The sequence below is a fragment of the Phytophthora cinnamomi genome (assembly GCF_018691715.1).
Source record: "Phytophthora cinnamomi strain GKB4 chromosome Unknown Contig123, whole genome shotgun sequence".
In the NCBI taxonomy this organism is placed as follows: Eukaryota; Oomycota; class Peronosporomycetes; order Peronosporales; family Peronosporaceae; genus Phytophthora; species Phytophthora cinnamomi.
In genome coordinates, this window is record NW_027151056.1 from 136,297 (window position 1) to 153,388 (window position 17,092).

A 17,092-nucleotide genomic window follows, 5' to 3' on the forward strand; every position below is an offset into this window, starting at 1 on the left:
TCAAATTCGTTTGCAAGAGCACCCCTCCCGTTACTTGACAAGTTGTCTAGTGTAATGTCTTCGTCAAGTTGATCACCCAGTGTATCACCCTTCATGCGTGAGACTGATTCTTCTGATGCGTTTAGCTGGTCTGTCATCGCATGCCCTGTTATGCTTGATGCGGATTCTTCCAACGCGCTGTCCTCGTCAAACTCATTCCCTACAGCACTCCTATCTCTGATCGAAGACGATTTTTTCTCGTCGAGTTGATCGCCCACTGTATCGCCTTCCATGCTTACAGATGGCGTTGGTTCTTCTAATGCATGTTCCTCAATATCGTGGCCTCCTGACACATCTCTTTCCAAGTTTGGTGTTGACTCTTCTAGTGTATTGTCTTCTTCATATTGATCAGCCACTTCCTCGCTATCCACGCTTGGCGATGATTCTTCTAGTCTGCTGTCCTCACGATACGGGTCTCCTGCTACAACTTCCCCCATGCTTGAGGCAGATTCCTCTAAGGCTTCGCCTTCACTAAGTTGGTCATCCTCTGCACTGTTTTCTAGACTTGCAGATGCTTCTTCTGACGCACTATCCTCGAGTGGGTCTCCTCTCTCTACACTCGACGATACTTCTTCTAATGGTCCGTGATTCTCAATTCGACCTGCCATCATAACATTCTGCATGCTTGCTGCTGAGTCTTCCAATGCGTTCATTTCATTAATATGGGCAGTAAGTTCATTCAAGCTTGAGGTTGGTTCGTCCAGAGCGTTGCTCTCGTGGAGCTGACCCGGCAGACCGGCGTTCTCCGTGCTTGAAGCTGTTGATTCTTTTAGTGTACGTCCATCGCCATCATGACATTCTACATGAAGTGTTCGTTCAACGGCCGAGATTTCGGTATCATGTGGATCATCGCCATCAAACGAGTTTTCTAACTGATCGTGCTCAGCTGGTAGTGGGATTTCGGTAGTTATATCCTGCTCTGCGCCAACATCAGTTTCGTATGATTCGATATTACCCCGACTATCGATACTTTCATCTCCATTCTCCGACATCATCGAGTTATCAAACGAATTCTCCGCGATGGCATCCTGCACAATGAAACCATCTGAGTCCGATTGTTCTCCTTCAACTTCATCGCTGTGCATTGGCCGCTGCGGTACGGCATCCATGTATGATGCTGCACTCGTTTCTTTGCCTTCGAGTGCAGCCATCATCGCATTATCGAAGGAGCTCTCCTCAAGAGGGTCCAGCTCATCTCCAGCTTGGTCTGAACTCGCGTCTTGACTTGCATCGTGTTCAGCATCGCACGGTATAGTCTGATCAATTGCTTGGGGATTTATATTACTGTCAGTGCTGGCTGTCAGGCCATCATCGTTCAGAGTAGAACCATCGGACGATATATCATCGTGTTCATCATCATTTACAGCCGCTTGGTTCGAACCCACGTCTTGCCGACTGGTATTAATGTCAAGGCTGGCTGCATGACCATGATCTCCGAACTCAGAACCATCAGACGATACCTCGCCTAGATCATCATCAACCACAGCCCTTTGCACTGAGCTCACATCTTGGCGATCACAGCTCTGTTCAGTCTGATCGAGAGCGCGGTGACTCATGTTACTGTCAGCAAAGACATCATCTTTCAGCTCAGAACCAGTGGACGATACCTCGTCGTCGTCATCAACAACACCACCTGCCGGCTTCTCCGTCTTGTCATGAACAAGATCATCGTGTGCAAATTCATCACTGTCATCACATTCATTATCAATATGTGGTTTCACCTGCTTACTAGAGTGCGCAAGGCTCTGCTCCAGCATCAGCCTTTCCACTTCATCCATGTCGTCGTCCTCGCTATCGCCAGTAAAGCCCACTGAGCTCCACTTGGACTGAACCTTGGTCTCCTCAATCTTGCGGTCGACACTCGACTCCAGTCCACCGACGCCATCATCGTCAATCCTATCCTGCCTGCTCTTGAAACTGTCCTCCGCAACATCATCGCTAGAATCTTCATCTTCATCAATGTTAGACATCGCTACAGAGATCCCTGCTTGCTCCTCATGGCTTCTTTCCTGCTCATCACGCACAACATGTTCAGCGACCACCAATTCAGCATCAGTTCTGGATTCGTTATGACTTATTTCGCCAATTGAATCCTCCCCATCCACATCCACATTGTCAGAACTCGCACCTTCTTCCTCGACATCAACAGGGCTTTCCTGCTCAACGTCAGGTTGATCCATGTCTTGCTTCACGCCTTCATCTAATTCCTGGTCCGACTCGGTAAAGTAGTTCTCCCTCGCCTTCTCAAGAGCAAGCGCAATCGCCGCGCCATCCACAGCCGAGTTCTGCGAGCTTGGTGCTTGCGGAACCACTCCATCAGCCGAAGCATCGGCACTTACGCTGCTGGCGGGGGCCTTGGAAATACCTTCCGCGAAGAGAGACGTCGAGCCATCATGCAGATCCAACACAGCGTCCCGTAATCGTGACTCCACGTTCCGGAGTTTCTCCACAATCTCTGGGGCAATAGAAGCGTACTTCTGCATCCACCGGAAATCGTTCAGAAGGTTGCCATCGCCGCCCGATCCATGAGCCACGAGCAGCGCGTTCAGGAACTCAGCGTTCATTAACACTTCCTGCTCAACCGACTGGACCTTAGCCAGCTCACGAGCGCTCTCGGAGCGAACGCGAGTCAGTTTCTCCTCTTCATCGAACACACTAGCACGGAGCTCGCTCCACTCCATGATTCCGCAGCAAGCGGTCAGTTTCTGGTACAGTGACTGCACCTCGGCAGTCAGCGTAACAATCTCCTGACGGGTGGAAGTGAAATTCTTCTCTATGTTTGCCACGTTGTCCTCGTCCGGCTGGAGCGCAGCGGTGCGTTCTTCAAGGTCCTTCAGCTTGCTCTGCAGCTCGCTCAAGTCATGGAACTTGGCGTTCTCAACCGCGCGAATCTTTTCGCGGACCGCAGCAACAGCTGCTGTCAACGTCTTGTTCTCGGTACGAAGCTCCTCTACTTCACGTTCCTTCATCTCCGTTCGGCGCTGGTACGACACCTCACGCTTGGCGCGGTCCTTCTCCTCTTCTTGCAGCTGACGCTCAAGTTGGCGCTTCTCCTCGCGCAGAGACGCCATCTCCTCGCTAAACTCATCCGAACCCTTAGCGATGACAGCGGACTTGTGGTACTGCTCCTTCAACTCCTCACGCAGTTGCTCCACGACGGACTCCAGCTCGCGGATCTGCGTTTCGTGCTCCTTGACCTGGTTGTCAAGCTCCTGAGCAGTAGCGCTATCGGCAGCTGCCTGCTTCACAGTCAGCTCGTATTCAGCCTGGAGGCGTTCCAGCTCGTGCGCAGTACGACGGTGTGTCGCGTACAGCGCGTCAAGGTGGTGCGTAATAGCGTCATCGTCGCTCATATCACCACTGTCCTCTACCATATCGTTGTCGCCGGACGCGTTTGCAGCCTGCACCAACTCCTCCAGAATACGTTTGAGGCGCGACTGAAGCTGCTGTTCGCGGTGCTGGGAATCCTTCAGCGTCGTCGTCAACGACGTCATCTGATCCGTCAGCTCCGAGCGAGCTGCCTCCAGCTCCTTGTTTGACTCTGCCTTCAGTGACTTGACATCGGCGTTTAACTTGTCGATGGTGTCTTCTAGATCCGCCTCGCGCGCACGAGAGCTCTCACGCTCCTGGTTCAGCTTCAACGTCAGCGAGTCGATCTGGGAGATGTAGCGGCTCTGCATCTCCTCCTGCGCCATCGCCATCTCGACCAACTTCTGACGGTTGGTCTCGTCCGACTGTTTAGCCGCCTTCAGCTGCATCTGCTTCTCCTCAAGAGTGCTTGACACCTCGCTGAGCTCAGCACGAAGCCTGTCAACTTCGGACTGCATCTGGCTTTTGATCGCAGCCAGCTCCTCTTCCTTTTCAGCAGAGGCACCACCGATATTAGCCTCCATTTGAGACACCTCTCCCTCCAAACGCGTCTTAGCCTCCTCTAGATCCAAGATCTGAGCCGTAAACTCGTCAATCTTGCTGCGGGCCTCCTTGATATCGTGCGTCAGCGTCGACACCTCACGCTGGTGCAGAACCTCCTGCTTCTCAAGCTCCTTCTCCAGTTCAGTGATGGTGACCTTGGTCGTCTCTAGCTCAGATTGAGCACCCTCCAACTCTGAGATGCGCTCTTCAAACTTCGACTTCATCGCAGCGAACTCAGTCGCGTGCTCCAAACGGAGGGTCGTCTCCGTGTTCAAAGTGACACGCTCGTGCTCAATCTGGGCACGCTGAATCTGCTCCAGCAGGTCGTTCTTCTCGTCCTTAAGCGCAGCCAATTCGTCTTCAAGCGCGTCAAGGTTGCTCTTCTCAACAAGCGTGTCCCGCAGCTGCCGCATCGCCTGCTCCTTGTCGGCAATCTGCTGCTTGAGCTCACCGATTTTCTCGTCGTAGTCGCTGGACAGTTTCGTGATGGTGTCCTCCATGATCACCTTCTGGCTCTCCTTCGCCGCGTTGAATTCTTCAGTCATTTCCTCCAGCTCCTGCTTTAGCTCATCCTTCTCAAGTTGGCTTTCAAGCAGCAGCTTCTCCAGTTCGTTACGCTCTTCAGTGCTGGCTGCGGTGAGGGCAGCCTGCTTCTTCATCTCGTCACCGTTCTGAAGGGCCTGTGCCACACGTTCCATCTCCTTCAGCTTCAGCTGAGCAATAAACAACTCGTGCTCCTTCGTAGCCTTCACACGACGAACAGTCTTGGCCTCACGCTTGGACAAATCCAACATCTTGGCAGACGCCGTCTCTATACGCTTCAACGTCTTGGTCAGGAGTCCAACCTGCGTCTGCTTCGCCTGAAGCTCAGATGACAACTGGCGAACCTTCTTCTCCTTTTCGCTTTCAAGATTGCGGATCTGCTCACGCACCTCAGCAACCTCCTTCTTCGACTTGCGCACCAACTCGTTTTTCTCTTCGTTTTCAGCCTTTTCACGCGCGAGCAGGTTCTCCAACAGCGAGTTTTTGCCCTGCGCAACACCCATTAGTTTGCTTTCCTCCTGCAGCTTTTGCATCAGCTCCAGACGTTGAGCTTCCTTCTGCTTCTCCGTCTCAGTCAGCGATGTGCGAAGCTCCTTCAGTCTAGCCTGGAACTGCTGCTCCTCGCTAGCGAAACGGCGCTCCACTTCGGCCTTGGTGTTGGCCAGCGCCTCCAGTTCAGCCACCGAGCGGGCCAGGCGCTGACGCAGCTTGTCGTTCTCCTCCTCCCGGTCAGCTGGGCTGCGGCTGAAACGCTGGCTGGCCTCCACCTTCACCTGGCTCATCGTCTCCTGCAGCGTTTTCGTCGCCTCCTCAAGCTTCTTCTGCTTCTTGGAGAGCTCTGACAACTGGTCGTCGAACTTGCTAGACTTCTCCTTGTTGCTGCTAGCAATCTGCTCCAGTTTCTCCTCCATCACCGTAGCCGCGCTACGCTGCTGGCTTTGCAGCGCCTTGCTCAGCTCGGTGCGAGCGTCAGCCAGCTCGTCGCGAAGCGTGGAGCTAGCCAGCTTGGCATCCTGCAGCTTCTTCTCCTGGCGGTCCAGTGCGCTCGACAGCTGCGCCAGATCTTCCTTGCTCTGCGTCTGCGCGTTCTGCAGCGGCAGCAGGTCACTCTTGCGCAGCGCCGAGCTCTGCAGCCGCTGGATGTCGTCCGTCAGGTCGCTCTTGAGCGCCGCAAGGCTCTCCTGGCGCTGCGAGAAGGACTGCTTCTCGAGGCTCTGCACCTTCTGCTCCATCTTCTCGGCCATGCGCATGATGTTTTGCGCCAGGCGGTCCTCCATTTCGCGGAACTCGCGCGTGAGACGGATGCTCACGAGGTTCTCCACGGCCTTCATGTCCACCAAGCTGCCCATCTGGCGGTGCATGAGCTGCACCCTGTCGGCCAGCTTGAACAGCCCCTGCTCCTGCTTCTGGCGGTTGGCGACCAGCGCCTCGATGTTGTCCTCCAGCGTCGAGATCTTCATGGTCGAGGACGACAGCGCCTTGGCCCGGGACGCGAGCTCCGCCAGCTCGCGGTCCACGCTCACCTTGCGGCCGAGCAGGTCCGCGCTGTGCTCCTCGAGGCGCGCGATGGCGGCGGCGTTGGCCTGCACGCTGGCGATGATCTTGGGGTCGGAGACCGCCGGCGCGCTGGCCGACGGGTGGCTGTTGGCCGACACGAGCACGGCGTCGCGCAGCTCCGAGATCTGCGCGGCCAGCGCCGACGTCTGCGTGGAGAGGCCGGCCACGTCCGTGCGCAGGTCGGCCACCTTCTTGTCCACGGCGCCGTGGCGCGACGCGAAGTGCGTCTCCAGGCTCTTCTTGACCTCTTCGACCACGTGCTTGGGGACGTCGCTGGGGATGTCGGCGTCGGGCACGCGGATGCGCGGGCCCATGCTGGCGCCCAGCGGGCGCGCGTGCGGCACGCGGCCGTCCGCGCCGAGGCGGCGGCTGAGGCGCGACGACACGCTGCCGCTCATGGAGCGCGTCTCGTCCAGGTCGTAGCGCGGCCGCGGGGCGCCCAGGTCGGCCATGGCCAGCGCGGCGGCGCCGCCGCCTGCGGCCGCGCGGTGCTGCTGCAGCATGGCGGCCGTCAAGCCGCCGCCGCCGGCGATGCCCACGTGCGGGCGGCCCGAGGCGCTGGCCACGCTGCCGTGGCCCGAGTCGAGCCGCGCGCGGCCCAGGCCCTGGTTGCTGGACATGGAGCCGGTGTCGTCGTCGCCGCGCACGAAGGCCTTGGGCCGGGCCGAGGCCCGGGAGGACACGGAGCCGGCGTCGTCGTCCGCGCGGATGAAGGCCTTGGGCCTGGCGGACGCGCGCGAGGACACGGAGCCCGCGTCATCGTCCGCGCGGATGAAGGCCTTGGGCCGGGCCGAGGCCCGGGACGACACGGAGCCGGCGTCGTCGTCCGCGCGCACGAAGGCCCGGGGCCGGGCCGACGAGTGCGAGGACACGGAGCCCGTGCCGTCGTCCCCCACGTACACGCGCGGGCGCGCGGACGAGTGCGAGCCCATGGAGCCCGTGTCGTCGTCGCCGCGCACGAAGGCCCTGGGCCGGGCCGAGCCGTGCGAGCCCATGGAGCTGCTGTCGTCGTCGCCGCGCACGAAGGCTCTGGGCCGGGCCGACGAGCGCGAGGACGCGGAGCCCGACGCGGAGCCCGAGCGCACGAGCGTGGGCGACGCCGTGACGGACACGTCGGGCGCGCGCGCCTGCGGCTTGTCGCCGATCTTGCGCAGCAGCTTGAGGTTGTTGTTGGTCTTCTCGATGATGGAGGACAGGTCCGAGTCCCAGGACGCGCTCATGGCGGCGCTTGGAGGCGAGGCGAGGCGACGCCCTTTGCCGTGCCGTGCCTTGCTACTGGGCGGAAGCGGAAGTGGAGGGCGCTGTCCAGTTGTATCAGCTGCGGCCAGCCCCCCGGCACTCGGCGGCGTGTGCTCTTTGCACCCGACTCTGCCATGCCATACTGGAACCAAGTCACGGCGTTGCTAACAGGCGCGGCGGCCCCGGCTATTCGCGCGAAATGCAAGCGACGAAATCGGCTAAGCTGATATTGGCGGCGGCCAAGAAGGCTTTCCAAGGCGTCTGTCCCTGTGTTGTACGATACGCCCCCGCTTGGAGTGATATTGGCTTGGTCGTGGCGTCCGCTTGTCACGTTTTGCTGCGACTTGGTGCAGGCAGCGTGCAATGCTGCTGTATGTCAACGGCGACAATGGACGGACGGCCCCTTGCTGTCCGAAGAGTTTGTCGACCGGCAGCGTGGAAGGATGAAGGATGGTTGTCGGCAATCCTCGTCCGGCCTTCGGGCGCGTCGCAGTCCGGGGTCGAACTGGCCCCGCCGCTCGCTGCTCGGTCGATTGCTTGCCGTCATCTTCAACGACACCCCGCCGCAATGGCGGCCCCGTAGGGTAGGAAAGGAGCACGCCGTGCTGCATGCACTGCATATTAGGTACTAGTACGTGTATGTAGCAGCAGGGGTGGACAGGCTGCTGCCAACGCCAGCACGGCAGCAAACAAAAGTGCGTCCCACGGGGACCAACCAGCCAGACCGGCAGAATGCAGCCGACACCTTCCGACGGTGCAATAACAGCGAGTGGGTCGGTCGCTTCGCCCGGCAGCACCATGGCGCTCTCACCATCGTCAGCTTTGGCTCGCGTTCGCACGCGGACGGCGCCGCCGTCGATTGCCAGCTTCGTCACCTCGCCGCGCTCGATTTTTCGGCGCACATTCACCGCGTCGAGTTGAACCAGCACGACGTCTCGGCATCGCTCTCGGTGGTCAAGTTGAGCCGCGCTTCACGCACAATTGCATACATGTATCAGCCAGCACGCCAGCTCGAGACTGAAGCTTTGCATGCTCAAGGGCCGTCAACTCGGCTGCCGCAAGTCGCAGCTTCGCAGAGACAGTCGGGGTCTCTATCCTATCCCCTGTAGGCGGGCCAATCCCCTCTTCAAGAGACTAACACGCGCCCCGCGTCAAGACCAGAGCAGCGCCGAGCATGAGCACCAAGGGCAAGTGGCTCACCATCGAGCAGAAGTGCGAGGTCATCGCGCAGCACCGGCGCGAGCCCGGCACGAGCTTCACGCAGCTGGCCGAGTGGGCCAAGGCGCGCTTCGAGCTGTCGGTGGCGCCCACGCGCCAGACCGTGCGCAACATCGTGCAGGCCGCGGCCGACATCGAGGCCAAGCGCCTGAGCGGCAACGTGTCGGCCAAGGGCCGGCGGCCCTGCGTGCGCTCGCAGGAGCTCGAGGACCTGCTGGTGCAGTACGTGGCCGCCTGCCGCCAGCGCGACGTGCGGCTCACGCGCCGCCTGCTCAACACGCGCGCGAGAGAGATCCTGGACGGGATGCCCAACGCGCCGACGCACAACCTGTCGGTGGGCTGGCTCACGCGCTTCATGAAGCGCCACGGGCTGCGCTTCCAGAAGGACCGGGACGACATCGCGGAGGGCGCCGTGGTGGCGGCTGCCCCCGCCGCTGCGGCTGCTGTCGTGGCTGTGGACGGAGAGGCGAACGCTGCGGCCCAGATGCAGATGCAGGTGCAGATGCAGCCAGGGCTGGAGCTGCAGCTGCAGCTGCAGCAGGCGCCGGGTGCGGCCGTGGAGGCGGAACGCGCGCCCGTGGACGAGATGCGCCAGAGGGCGACCAAGAGGCTGCGCGAGATCGAGAAGGAGGCCAGGGAGCTCCGCAAGTTCCTGCGCCAGCTCGACGCAGCGCCCGTCGCGCCCGCCGTGCAGGCGGAGACGACGGCCGATGGGCCAAAGACCTAGCGGCTCGTTAATCTATGGACGGTTGTATCATTTGGCTCTGTGTCTGAAGGCTGCTATCCTGCGCGCCGTGACTTACTAAAGGCAGAAGACGGCCGTGTGTCGGTTGCTCTGAGCGTAGCTAGCGATCGAGTGTCAATGTCTGCTCCTCCACCTTGCCTGTTAGATCTGCGACTTGTGCAACGCCAACCGCAGTCCCCCGTTGCGATCTCGATACCGCTCGAAGTGCTGCTGCACGCGCTGTGCGTGGTGAGGTGTCGCCATGGCGCAGTACGACGTCAGCAGCACTCGCTGATGCCCTTCCTCCAGGAAATACCCGACCTGCAAGCGAAACGTCAGCGCCAACTGCTTAGGGACTCGTAACTCTCTCCTGTTAGCTCACCTCGACCATCGGTGCCTCCTCGGTGCACTCGTTCAACGCCACAGGGTAGTCCAGGACCCTCGCCAGCTCCTGCTCCTGCACTAGTTCCGAAGCTCTGGAGGAGTCCACGGCGGCCAACTGCACGCCTGACGTCGCGTCCAGCGTGACGGCGGCGAGGCGCAGAGTGCGCTCTGCCATTGCAAACTCTGCATGCTGCGTGTTGGCAAGCACGAGGTCGCCCGTGAGGTCGTACTCGGCTGGCGTCTCGAGCCGAGTGCCGACCGAGTACAGCGCCACCGAGCACGGCGTCGGTCCCTGCACCAGGCCGCTGGACACGACCACGTCGCTGGTGAAACTCTGGCGCCAGGTCGGAGGCAGGTTGGACAGCAACACGCAGGGCTTCACACCGCAGAGCAGGAACAGCACCTCGCCGAAGAAGCTCATGGACTCGGGCTGCAGACCGAGCTGCACCACGAACGTCTGGAGTTCGCGCGGCGGTCGGGACCTCCACCAACGCGTCTCCAGGTCCCGGAACCGTTGGCTCACTCGGAGCTTCGCGCACATGAGTCGGTGGCCAGCCTTCCAGTGGTCACGCTGGCACGTTTTCGAGCAATAGGCCGCCCATTTGCACTGGGAGCAACGCGACACCGCCTTGTCCGCAGCTTGGCAGGCGCTGCAGACGCTCGCCATCCTCGCAATACTCTATGTACGGAACACAATCCCTTCTACAAGAGACTACTGTAGCAAGCGCTGCACACGTCACAGATCTTCTGATTCTCTGTCCAGGTAACTCAATCTCGTGATGATCGCAACCAAGACAAGATGAAGAGAGAAGTAGAAGACGAACCGATACGGATTATGACTAGTGCCGTGCTTAAATGCGTCGTGCTTGAATATTTGCTCAGCTAGATATACCCCTTATGACAAGACTTTCATATCGATGGTAAAGACAACGGGTGCGAATGAAAAAAGCGGTGTTATGAAAGAAGGTCGAGCCGGTTGCACTAAAGGCCCTGCCACTACAAGTCATGGATGACCTAGTGCTACCATCATCTCGAGGTGACCGACCTGGCACTGGTTTAATAGTACGTGTTGTCCTCGAGCCAACCGGGGTAGCGGACCATTTGGCCCGTGTCCTTGCGGATGATGGTGCGAGATGTGGAGCGCATGAGGAACTTGCGAGCTTCGTCCAGCAGGAAGAGGAAAATCGAGAACGGCAGCGCCGGGAACCAGTGCGCCAGGCGCACACTCATTGTGTTCAAGACCGTGTGCGTGAAGCCAGTATAGGCGATCCCTGCGCTCAGTATGAACTCGAACATGAGACCGAAGTTGAGGACGCTGTTGAGCATACCCTGCGAAACAATGGACAGGTAGCGCGTCTTGCAGATCATTATGTTGGCCCACTGCATCTCCACAATAGCGATGAAGAATGCCGTCTGAGCGATCGATAGCGCGCTGTACTGCATCATGCGAGACATGATGTTGACATACGCCTTGTCTCCGTCGCGGTACGAGAACCCGGCGCGATAGTTCAGCAAGCAGTCCGAGCCTGTGCACGGGTCGGACCCATTAGCAAACTTGATCTTCTCGAAGCTGTAGCCCACCTTGTACGAGTGAGAGGACGACAACTGGAACGTGGACTTGGTCTGCTGGCCAGTCGAATCCACGGCAGTCACTTCCGTGTCGCCAAAGGCATCTTGAGCTCCGCTGAGTGCTGAAACAGCTCCTCCAGTCTGGCTTGCGTCGGTGATCGCCCACACCGTCATCGGCTGAAATGAGCTGAAGATTGCCACCGAGATACTCGAAACCGTACCGGGGACATCTGTCTTGGTAGTGTCGTAGGCAAACCACGTCATGTCGAAGAAGGAGGAGCGTCGAGATGACATCGGATAATAGGGACGATAGCCTCTGCTCCATGCCGCCTCCATAGATTGAATGGTAACCAACGGAGTAGGCGTGTAGTCTGCGTAAGTGGAAGGCTTGGTGCGATCATAGTCGCTAGGTTTCGCTCCGTCGGTGTTAAGATTTTGGAGCGGGAACTGGCAATCGGTCACCTTACCACCTCCAGTAGCGTCGTAGAAAATGTAAGTATCGAAAAAGTCACCCCCAGAAGGAATGGTATCGTTGTAGTTGTCCTGGCAATCTGGAGCTCCATCGTTAGTGGCGCCGTATAATTTACCCAGAGGAACAAGTTTGCCATCCTTCTTGTACTTTCCCCCGGCGGTGCAGTAGTGCCCACCTTCAGTTTGGCACCAAATTACCTCCTTTCCGAAGCGATCGAAGTACCCAAGGTTGGGCAAGATTTTCGGCGGGTAACCATAATCGTTCATCACGGCTAAGAACGTGAACATGCCGGCTCCAGCCTCGATCATGCCGACGATGGCATACGCGAAGAAGATTAGCTTCTTGGTGACCAGGTGTTCCGTTTCAGCGTTTCGTGGTGCGCGCAGCATGATGTCGCTCTCCGCGCCTTCATATGCCATGGAGATCGAAGGGACCATATCCGTGCCGAGGCAAATTAGCAGCATCAATACAGTGGTTAGCGGCAGCGGGAGACGGATAGTGGCGTACAGCAAGAAGGGAACTAGCTCGGGGATGTTAGCAGCCAGGGCGTAGGCGATCGACTTCTTCAAGTTGTCGAAGATGATGCGTCCTTCCTCGACACCGCACACGATCGAGGCGAAGTTATCGTCAAGCAAAATCATATCGGCGGCTTCCTTCGATACAGCAGATCCCATTATTCCCATGGCGATACCGATGTCAGCCTTCTTCAATGCAGGCGAGTCATTCACACCGTCACCCGTCACAGCAACAATTTCCTTTCGGCGCTGGCAGTTCTCCACGATAATCAGCTTCTGTTGCGGTGACGTTCGTGCGAACACAATTTGTCTGTGGTCCAAAATGCGATCCCATTCCTCTACTGGGGTGTCCAAACTGATAGTCCATCCGGGGACAACGATCGCAGGTGCAGTGCTCGGGTCAATCCATCCGTTGTCACCTTGTCGAAGCCCGCGCTCGTTATTTTCCTCTTCAATGTCCTCGCAGGTAGGCCCCCACAGAATTCCAACCTTGTGCGCAATGGCTTTAGCCGTGATCGGGTGATCACCAGTGACCATAATCACACGAATTCCGGCCGTCTTGCACTTCGCCACGGCGATCGGGACCTCGGGACGCGGAGGGTCAATTAGCGCCATCAAACCGATAAAACACAGGGGTTCCTCCACCTTCGGGTCGGGCTTTGGCGTCGCCTCATAGTCAACTTCCTTCTCACCGAGCGGGAAGTTGGGATTATCCGTGCTGAACTCGTAGTGGGCCGGGTACACGTTAGGGTTTAGGATCTTTTGAGCAAATCCAAGAACACGCATGCCTTTCTTGGACAAGGCAAGCTGAGCAGCCTCCACTTCGGCAAGACGTTCCGGGGTCATCTCGACCTCCTCACCTCCTATAAGAACCATCCCGCAACGCGCTGAAATTCGTTCGGGGGCTCCCTTCATCACCATCAAAATTGGTTTGCTGTCGTCATTATCCTGCTTGTGCAGCGATAGCTGGTACTTGTTCTTCGAGTTGAACGGAATCTCCTTGATTTTCGCGTTTTCCTCACGATACTCAATGATGTCCTTCTTGTCGTGGCAGAACTTGATCATGGCAGATTCGGATGCATCACCAATTGTTTCCCAAGCAACCTTCTCCATCGTTGCTCCGTTTCCCATTGGCACAGTCTCCTTGAAGGGTTTGCGCTTACCGCGGGTAGACAAACCGTCAGGCCCAACCGCTTTCTCGTACTTCGAGTCTTCGTCAAACACAGCGTTGTTGCACAAAGTTGCGCATCGCTGTAGCGCCTTGAACGACGGAGAATTCAGGTCGTAGTTTCCCACAGGGGTAATGGAGCACTCCGCATCGAAGATCTTGTTGTCGTACACCACGTGAGCCACCGTCATGACGTTCTGGGTAAGGGTACCCGTTTTGTCGGAGCAGATGCAGCTCGTTGAGCCTAGCGTTTCGACGCCCTCAAGATTCTTGACCAGCACCGACTTGTGCGCCATACGGTTCGCAGCAAGACTCAGACACACCGTGACCGTCGCAAGAAGACCTTCAGGGACGTTCGCGACGATAATACCGATCATGAAGACCACGTTCGAGACATAATCGGTTTTGAGGAAGATGCCGATAATGAAGAAGATGACTCCAATAACCACGGCAACAATCGCAATGATGTGGACGAAATGGTTAATCTCGCGCGCAATTGGCGTCATGTTCTGTCCAGTCGTCGTCGCTAGCTTTGCGATGCGTCCCATGACAGTTTTGTCGCCAATTCGAACCACGACGCCCTTGCCTGAGCCTTGCGGGATGAAAGTACCGAAAAAGCACAAGTTTTTGGTCTCGAGCGGGTTGTCATCTGTGCAATCAGGAATTCGTTTCAATGGTTCCGGCTCACCAGTAAGACACGAGTTGTCCACCGCGAAATCATCAGAGCCCTCCAGCACGCGGATATCAGCAGGTACCTTGTCACCGCCCTTGAGAAGAATGATATCTCCTCGGACGAGCTGCGAAGCCTCGATCTTCTGCGACTTTCCCTCTCTAATCACCGTCGTGACCGTCGGCATCATTTGCTTAAATGACTCCATGAGGTTGGAAGACTTGGCGTTCTGGAAGTACGAAAACGTGCCCGTGACAATGACAACCAGGAACAACACAATACCCAGGTACAGGTTGTTGGGGTCGCCCTGCAGGCCGTAGATAAGGATACACAAGGCACCTCCAACCCACAGCAGCATGCTGAACAAACCCGTCAGCTCTCGAAAGTACTTGACGATCTCCGGGGTTTGCTTCGGAGGCGTCAACCGGTTCAACCCCTCGGCCTCCTGGCGTCCCTGCACGTCGTGGCTGGTCATACCCTGCAGTCTCATTCACAAATCAAGAGTCAGTGAAAAGGTTTTTGGACAAGAGTTTGGTTGCGTTCTAGAAGCAACTCACATTGACGGGGTCGGACCCGAGGTCCGCGAAGATCTCGGCGGGGCTCTGCTTGTGCTCCGTCATGACGAGCTCGCGCTTGGCGTCGTCCGTTTCTTCCTTCCCCTTGGCGCTTCGGTTCTTTCGCCCCTGCTGGCGCAGCCGCATCTCGGTCGTCGCCGCGACGATGTCGGCGGACGACAACCGAGGATGCGAGTCTCGGTTGGATGATCCCGGCATGGTAAACTTGGGCTCAGCCTCTCAGATCGCGCTCGCTCTGCTTGTTCTCTCCTCGACCGACGTTCTCAAGCCTCCAAAGTGAAAGTGCCGCCTGAGGGGCACGGAGCTTGGATCTCGGCGACGGCTCCGCAAAGCGGCGGTCGTTTCATTTCGGCCGACCCTTCCTCGCGATGATCCCAATTAGCCGCGACCCTTCCTGCATCCATAAAGCGAAACCAAAGCTCCAGATGATCAACGCATGACAGGCATGACAAGGTGCAATGGCTGATGCTGTTTCGCTTGAGCCGGGAGCCGTACTCTTCGTGCTAAGAGCAAGCTGCATTTGGCATTGAGTGAAAGGAGAACAGGTTTTAGGCAACGGTGTTCGCCTGCGCCCCGCTCAGTGCCTGCGATCAAACACTGTTTGACAAACTGGTCGCCAGCAAGGCGCGCCGCCACAAACTATTAGCCCAACTGCCAGCCTGCCAGCAAACGCAAAAGGGTCAAATGGATCTCGACAAGGGCACCAGCAGTGAATCACTGCACTCACTGCACAGACCGTTTCTGCCTTATTCATACGGTATCGGGATCACTCCTTTCCTGGCTTGCTGTCGACTGCAACAACAGTGCCCATCAACGAATCCAGCACACCAGCCATCGCCGCTAAAAATTGCTCGCCAAACTCCTCGTCCGAAAAGCGTTGCGACGAATTGCGCGCCGCCGATCGCATCTCCACCGCCTCGGCTGGGGACTTCTCCAGCAGCAACAGCATCTTGTCCGCGTACTCGTCGGCGGTGAGCGCGAGACACCCCGTCTCGGACTTCACGATGTCAGCTTTGGGGCCGCCGGAGTTGTTCGCGACAACGAGCATTCCCGCCGCCATCATCTCCACGTTGCTGATGCCGAAGTGCTCGTTGTACATGGTGTGCACGCCAATGGAGCTCTTGGCCAGGTACCGCTTCAACTCGGCGAAACTCGCGTTCACCACGAAATCCACGCGCTCAGCAATACCCAGCTCCTTGGCCTGCTGCTTCAGTGTCTCCACGCGAGCTTCGTCGTCGGCGTTGCGACAGCTCCCCAGCAGCACCAGCCGGAAGTCGCGGAACTTGGCGTTCATCTGCTCCGCGTACTTGGTCAACAGCACCTGGAAGGCCTGCAGCTGCAAGAGTTGGTTCTTCTCCGGCCGGAACTGCGAGACCGAGAGCGCGATGGGCTCGCGGTCTTCCAGACTGAAGTCCATGTACTCGCGCATGGCTCCGCACGGCGGGTACACGATGGTGGGGGCCTTGCCCCAGAGCTGCTTGACGTGGTTGTAGGTCCACGTGGAGTTGACCATGGCCACGTCGGTGCAGAACCTGCCCACGAGGCTGTAGGCGCCCGCGAAGAGGCGGTAGTAGGCGTACTTGGCCGTGGACCTGGACGAGCTGGCGGCGATGGCCGCGTCGTTGTTGAAGCCGGCGTCGCGCTGCTGTACCTTGGCGATCATGTCGGTGGAGATCATGGGGTAGTGCACGTAGGCCACCACCGGGCAGGCGTAGAGCAGGCTGGCCACCACGTAGGAGAACGGGCAGCCGGTGGTGTCCACCCACGTCTGCGGGAAGATGCCGAGCTTCCTGCTCTGCTGGAAGGCCTCGAGTGCCAGCCTCACGTGGGCAGCGCCCTGCCACAGCAACGTGAAGCTCGGGTAGCGGCTCGGCTCGAGGAGCTCGCGGCTGGGCAGCGGCACGAGCGTCACGTGGCGCTCCACGTGCAGCGCCGTGAGCTGCGGCAGGTTGAAGGCGTCGGCGGCACGCGCCACGAGCTGCGCAGCCGAGAGCCCGTCGTCGCCCGCGAACAGCGCGATATGCAGCGTGGCACCGCGTCGGTCTTCGCGCCGGAAGCGCTGCACCAGCGCCAGCAGCGCGCAGTACAACACGCGCTCGCCGCCGCCGCCGCCGTTCGCATACGGGTGGAAGACGCCCACGGTCACGGCCCCAGGAGCGCGTTTCTGGGCGGCGGCGCGAGCGGACACGAAGAAGCGGCGCTTGGTGAGCAGCGCGATGGCCGCGGCCGCCATGAGAAGCAGCAGCGGTGACAGCAGCAGCGTGCGCAGCGACGGCGGCGTCGGAGGTGGCGCCATGCTCGTCATCTTGGCAGAGTGAATGTGCCACGTAGGTGGCCGCGAAATTGGTGCATGGATACATAAATAGGTTTCGTTTGATACATAGTGCATAAAATAGACCTGTTGGGACACATTTGACTGCTTTTGTGGACCAAAATCTGGGCTGGTCGCCAGCAGTCGTTAAAGCGACCTTACCTAACTGGTACAAAACATTGTCTCCCGAACCCTA

General features: G+C 58.4%; 6 protein-coding genes across 6 annotated transcripts; 1 reads left to right on the forward strand and 5 right to left on the reverse strand.

Annotated features, from left to right (window-relative positions):
* Positions 1-1,399: 1,399 nt before the first annotated feature.
* On the reverse strand, positions 1,400-2,009 carry IUM83_17733 (uncharacterized protein; the record flags this gene model as incomplete). The annotated part of the gene is made up of 2 exons (XM_067942700.1): positions 1,400-1,504; positions 1,647-2,009. 2 exons carry the CDS (start codon positions 2,007-2,009, stop codon positions 1,400-1,402), a joined length of 468 nt encoding a protein of 155 aa, XP_067780874.1.
* Positions 2,010-2,034: 25 nt separating this feature from the next.
* On the reverse strand, positions 2,035-7,271 carry IUM83_17734 (uncharacterized protein; the record flags this gene model as incomplete). The annotated part of the gene is made up of 2 exons (XM_067942701.1): positions 2,035-2,048; positions 2,168-7,271. The coding sequence occupies 2 exons, from the start codon at positions 7,269-7,271 to the stop codon at positions 2,035-2,037; spliced, it is 5,118 nt and encodes a 1,705-aa protein (XP_067780867.1).
* A 1,193-nt stretch (positions 7,272-8,464) lies between these two features.
* IUM83_17735 (Short chain dehydrogenase) lies at positions 8,465-9,235 on the forward strand (the record flags this gene model as incomplete). Its single annotated transcript, XM_067942702.1, has 1 exon — positions 8,465-9,235. One exon carries the CDS (start codon positions 8,465-8,467, stop codon positions 9,233-9,235), a length of 771 nt encoding a protein of 256 aa, XP_067780868.1.
* A 159-nt stretch (positions 9,236-9,394) lies between these two features.
* IUM83_17736 (enoyl Coenzyme A hydratase) lies at positions 9,395-10,283 on the reverse strand (the record flags this gene model as incomplete). The annotated part of the gene is made up of 2 exons (XM_067942703.1): positions 9,395-9,553; positions 9,615-10,283. The coding sequence occupies 2 exons, from the start codon at positions 10,281-10,283 to the stop codon at positions 9,395-9,397; spliced, it is 828 nt and encodes a 275-aa protein (XP_067780869.1).
* Positions 10,284-10,672: 389 nt separating this feature from the next.
* IUM83_17737 (Sodium/potassium-transporting ATPase subunit alpha) lies at positions 10,673-14,783 on the reverse strand (the record flags this gene model as incomplete). Its single annotated transcript, XM_067942704.1, has 3 exons — positions 10,673-12,246; positions 12,592-14,488; positions 14,568-14,783. The coding sequence occupies 3 exons, from the start codon at positions 14,781-14,783 to the stop codon at positions 10,673-10,675; spliced, it is 3,687 nt and encodes a 1,228-aa protein (XP_067780870.1).
* Positions 14,784-15,351: 568 nt separating this feature from the next.
* Positions 15,352-16,890, reverse strand: IUM83_17738 (gdp-man:man c-pp-dol alpha--mannosyltransferase; the record flags this gene model as incomplete). The annotated part of the gene is made up of 1 exon (XM_067942705.1): positions 15,352-16,890. The coding sequence occupies one exon, from the start codon at positions 16,888-16,890 to the stop codon at positions 15,352-15,354; it is 1,539 nt and encodes a 512-aa protein (XP_067780865.1).
* Positions 16,891-17,092: the final 202 nt, after the last annotated feature.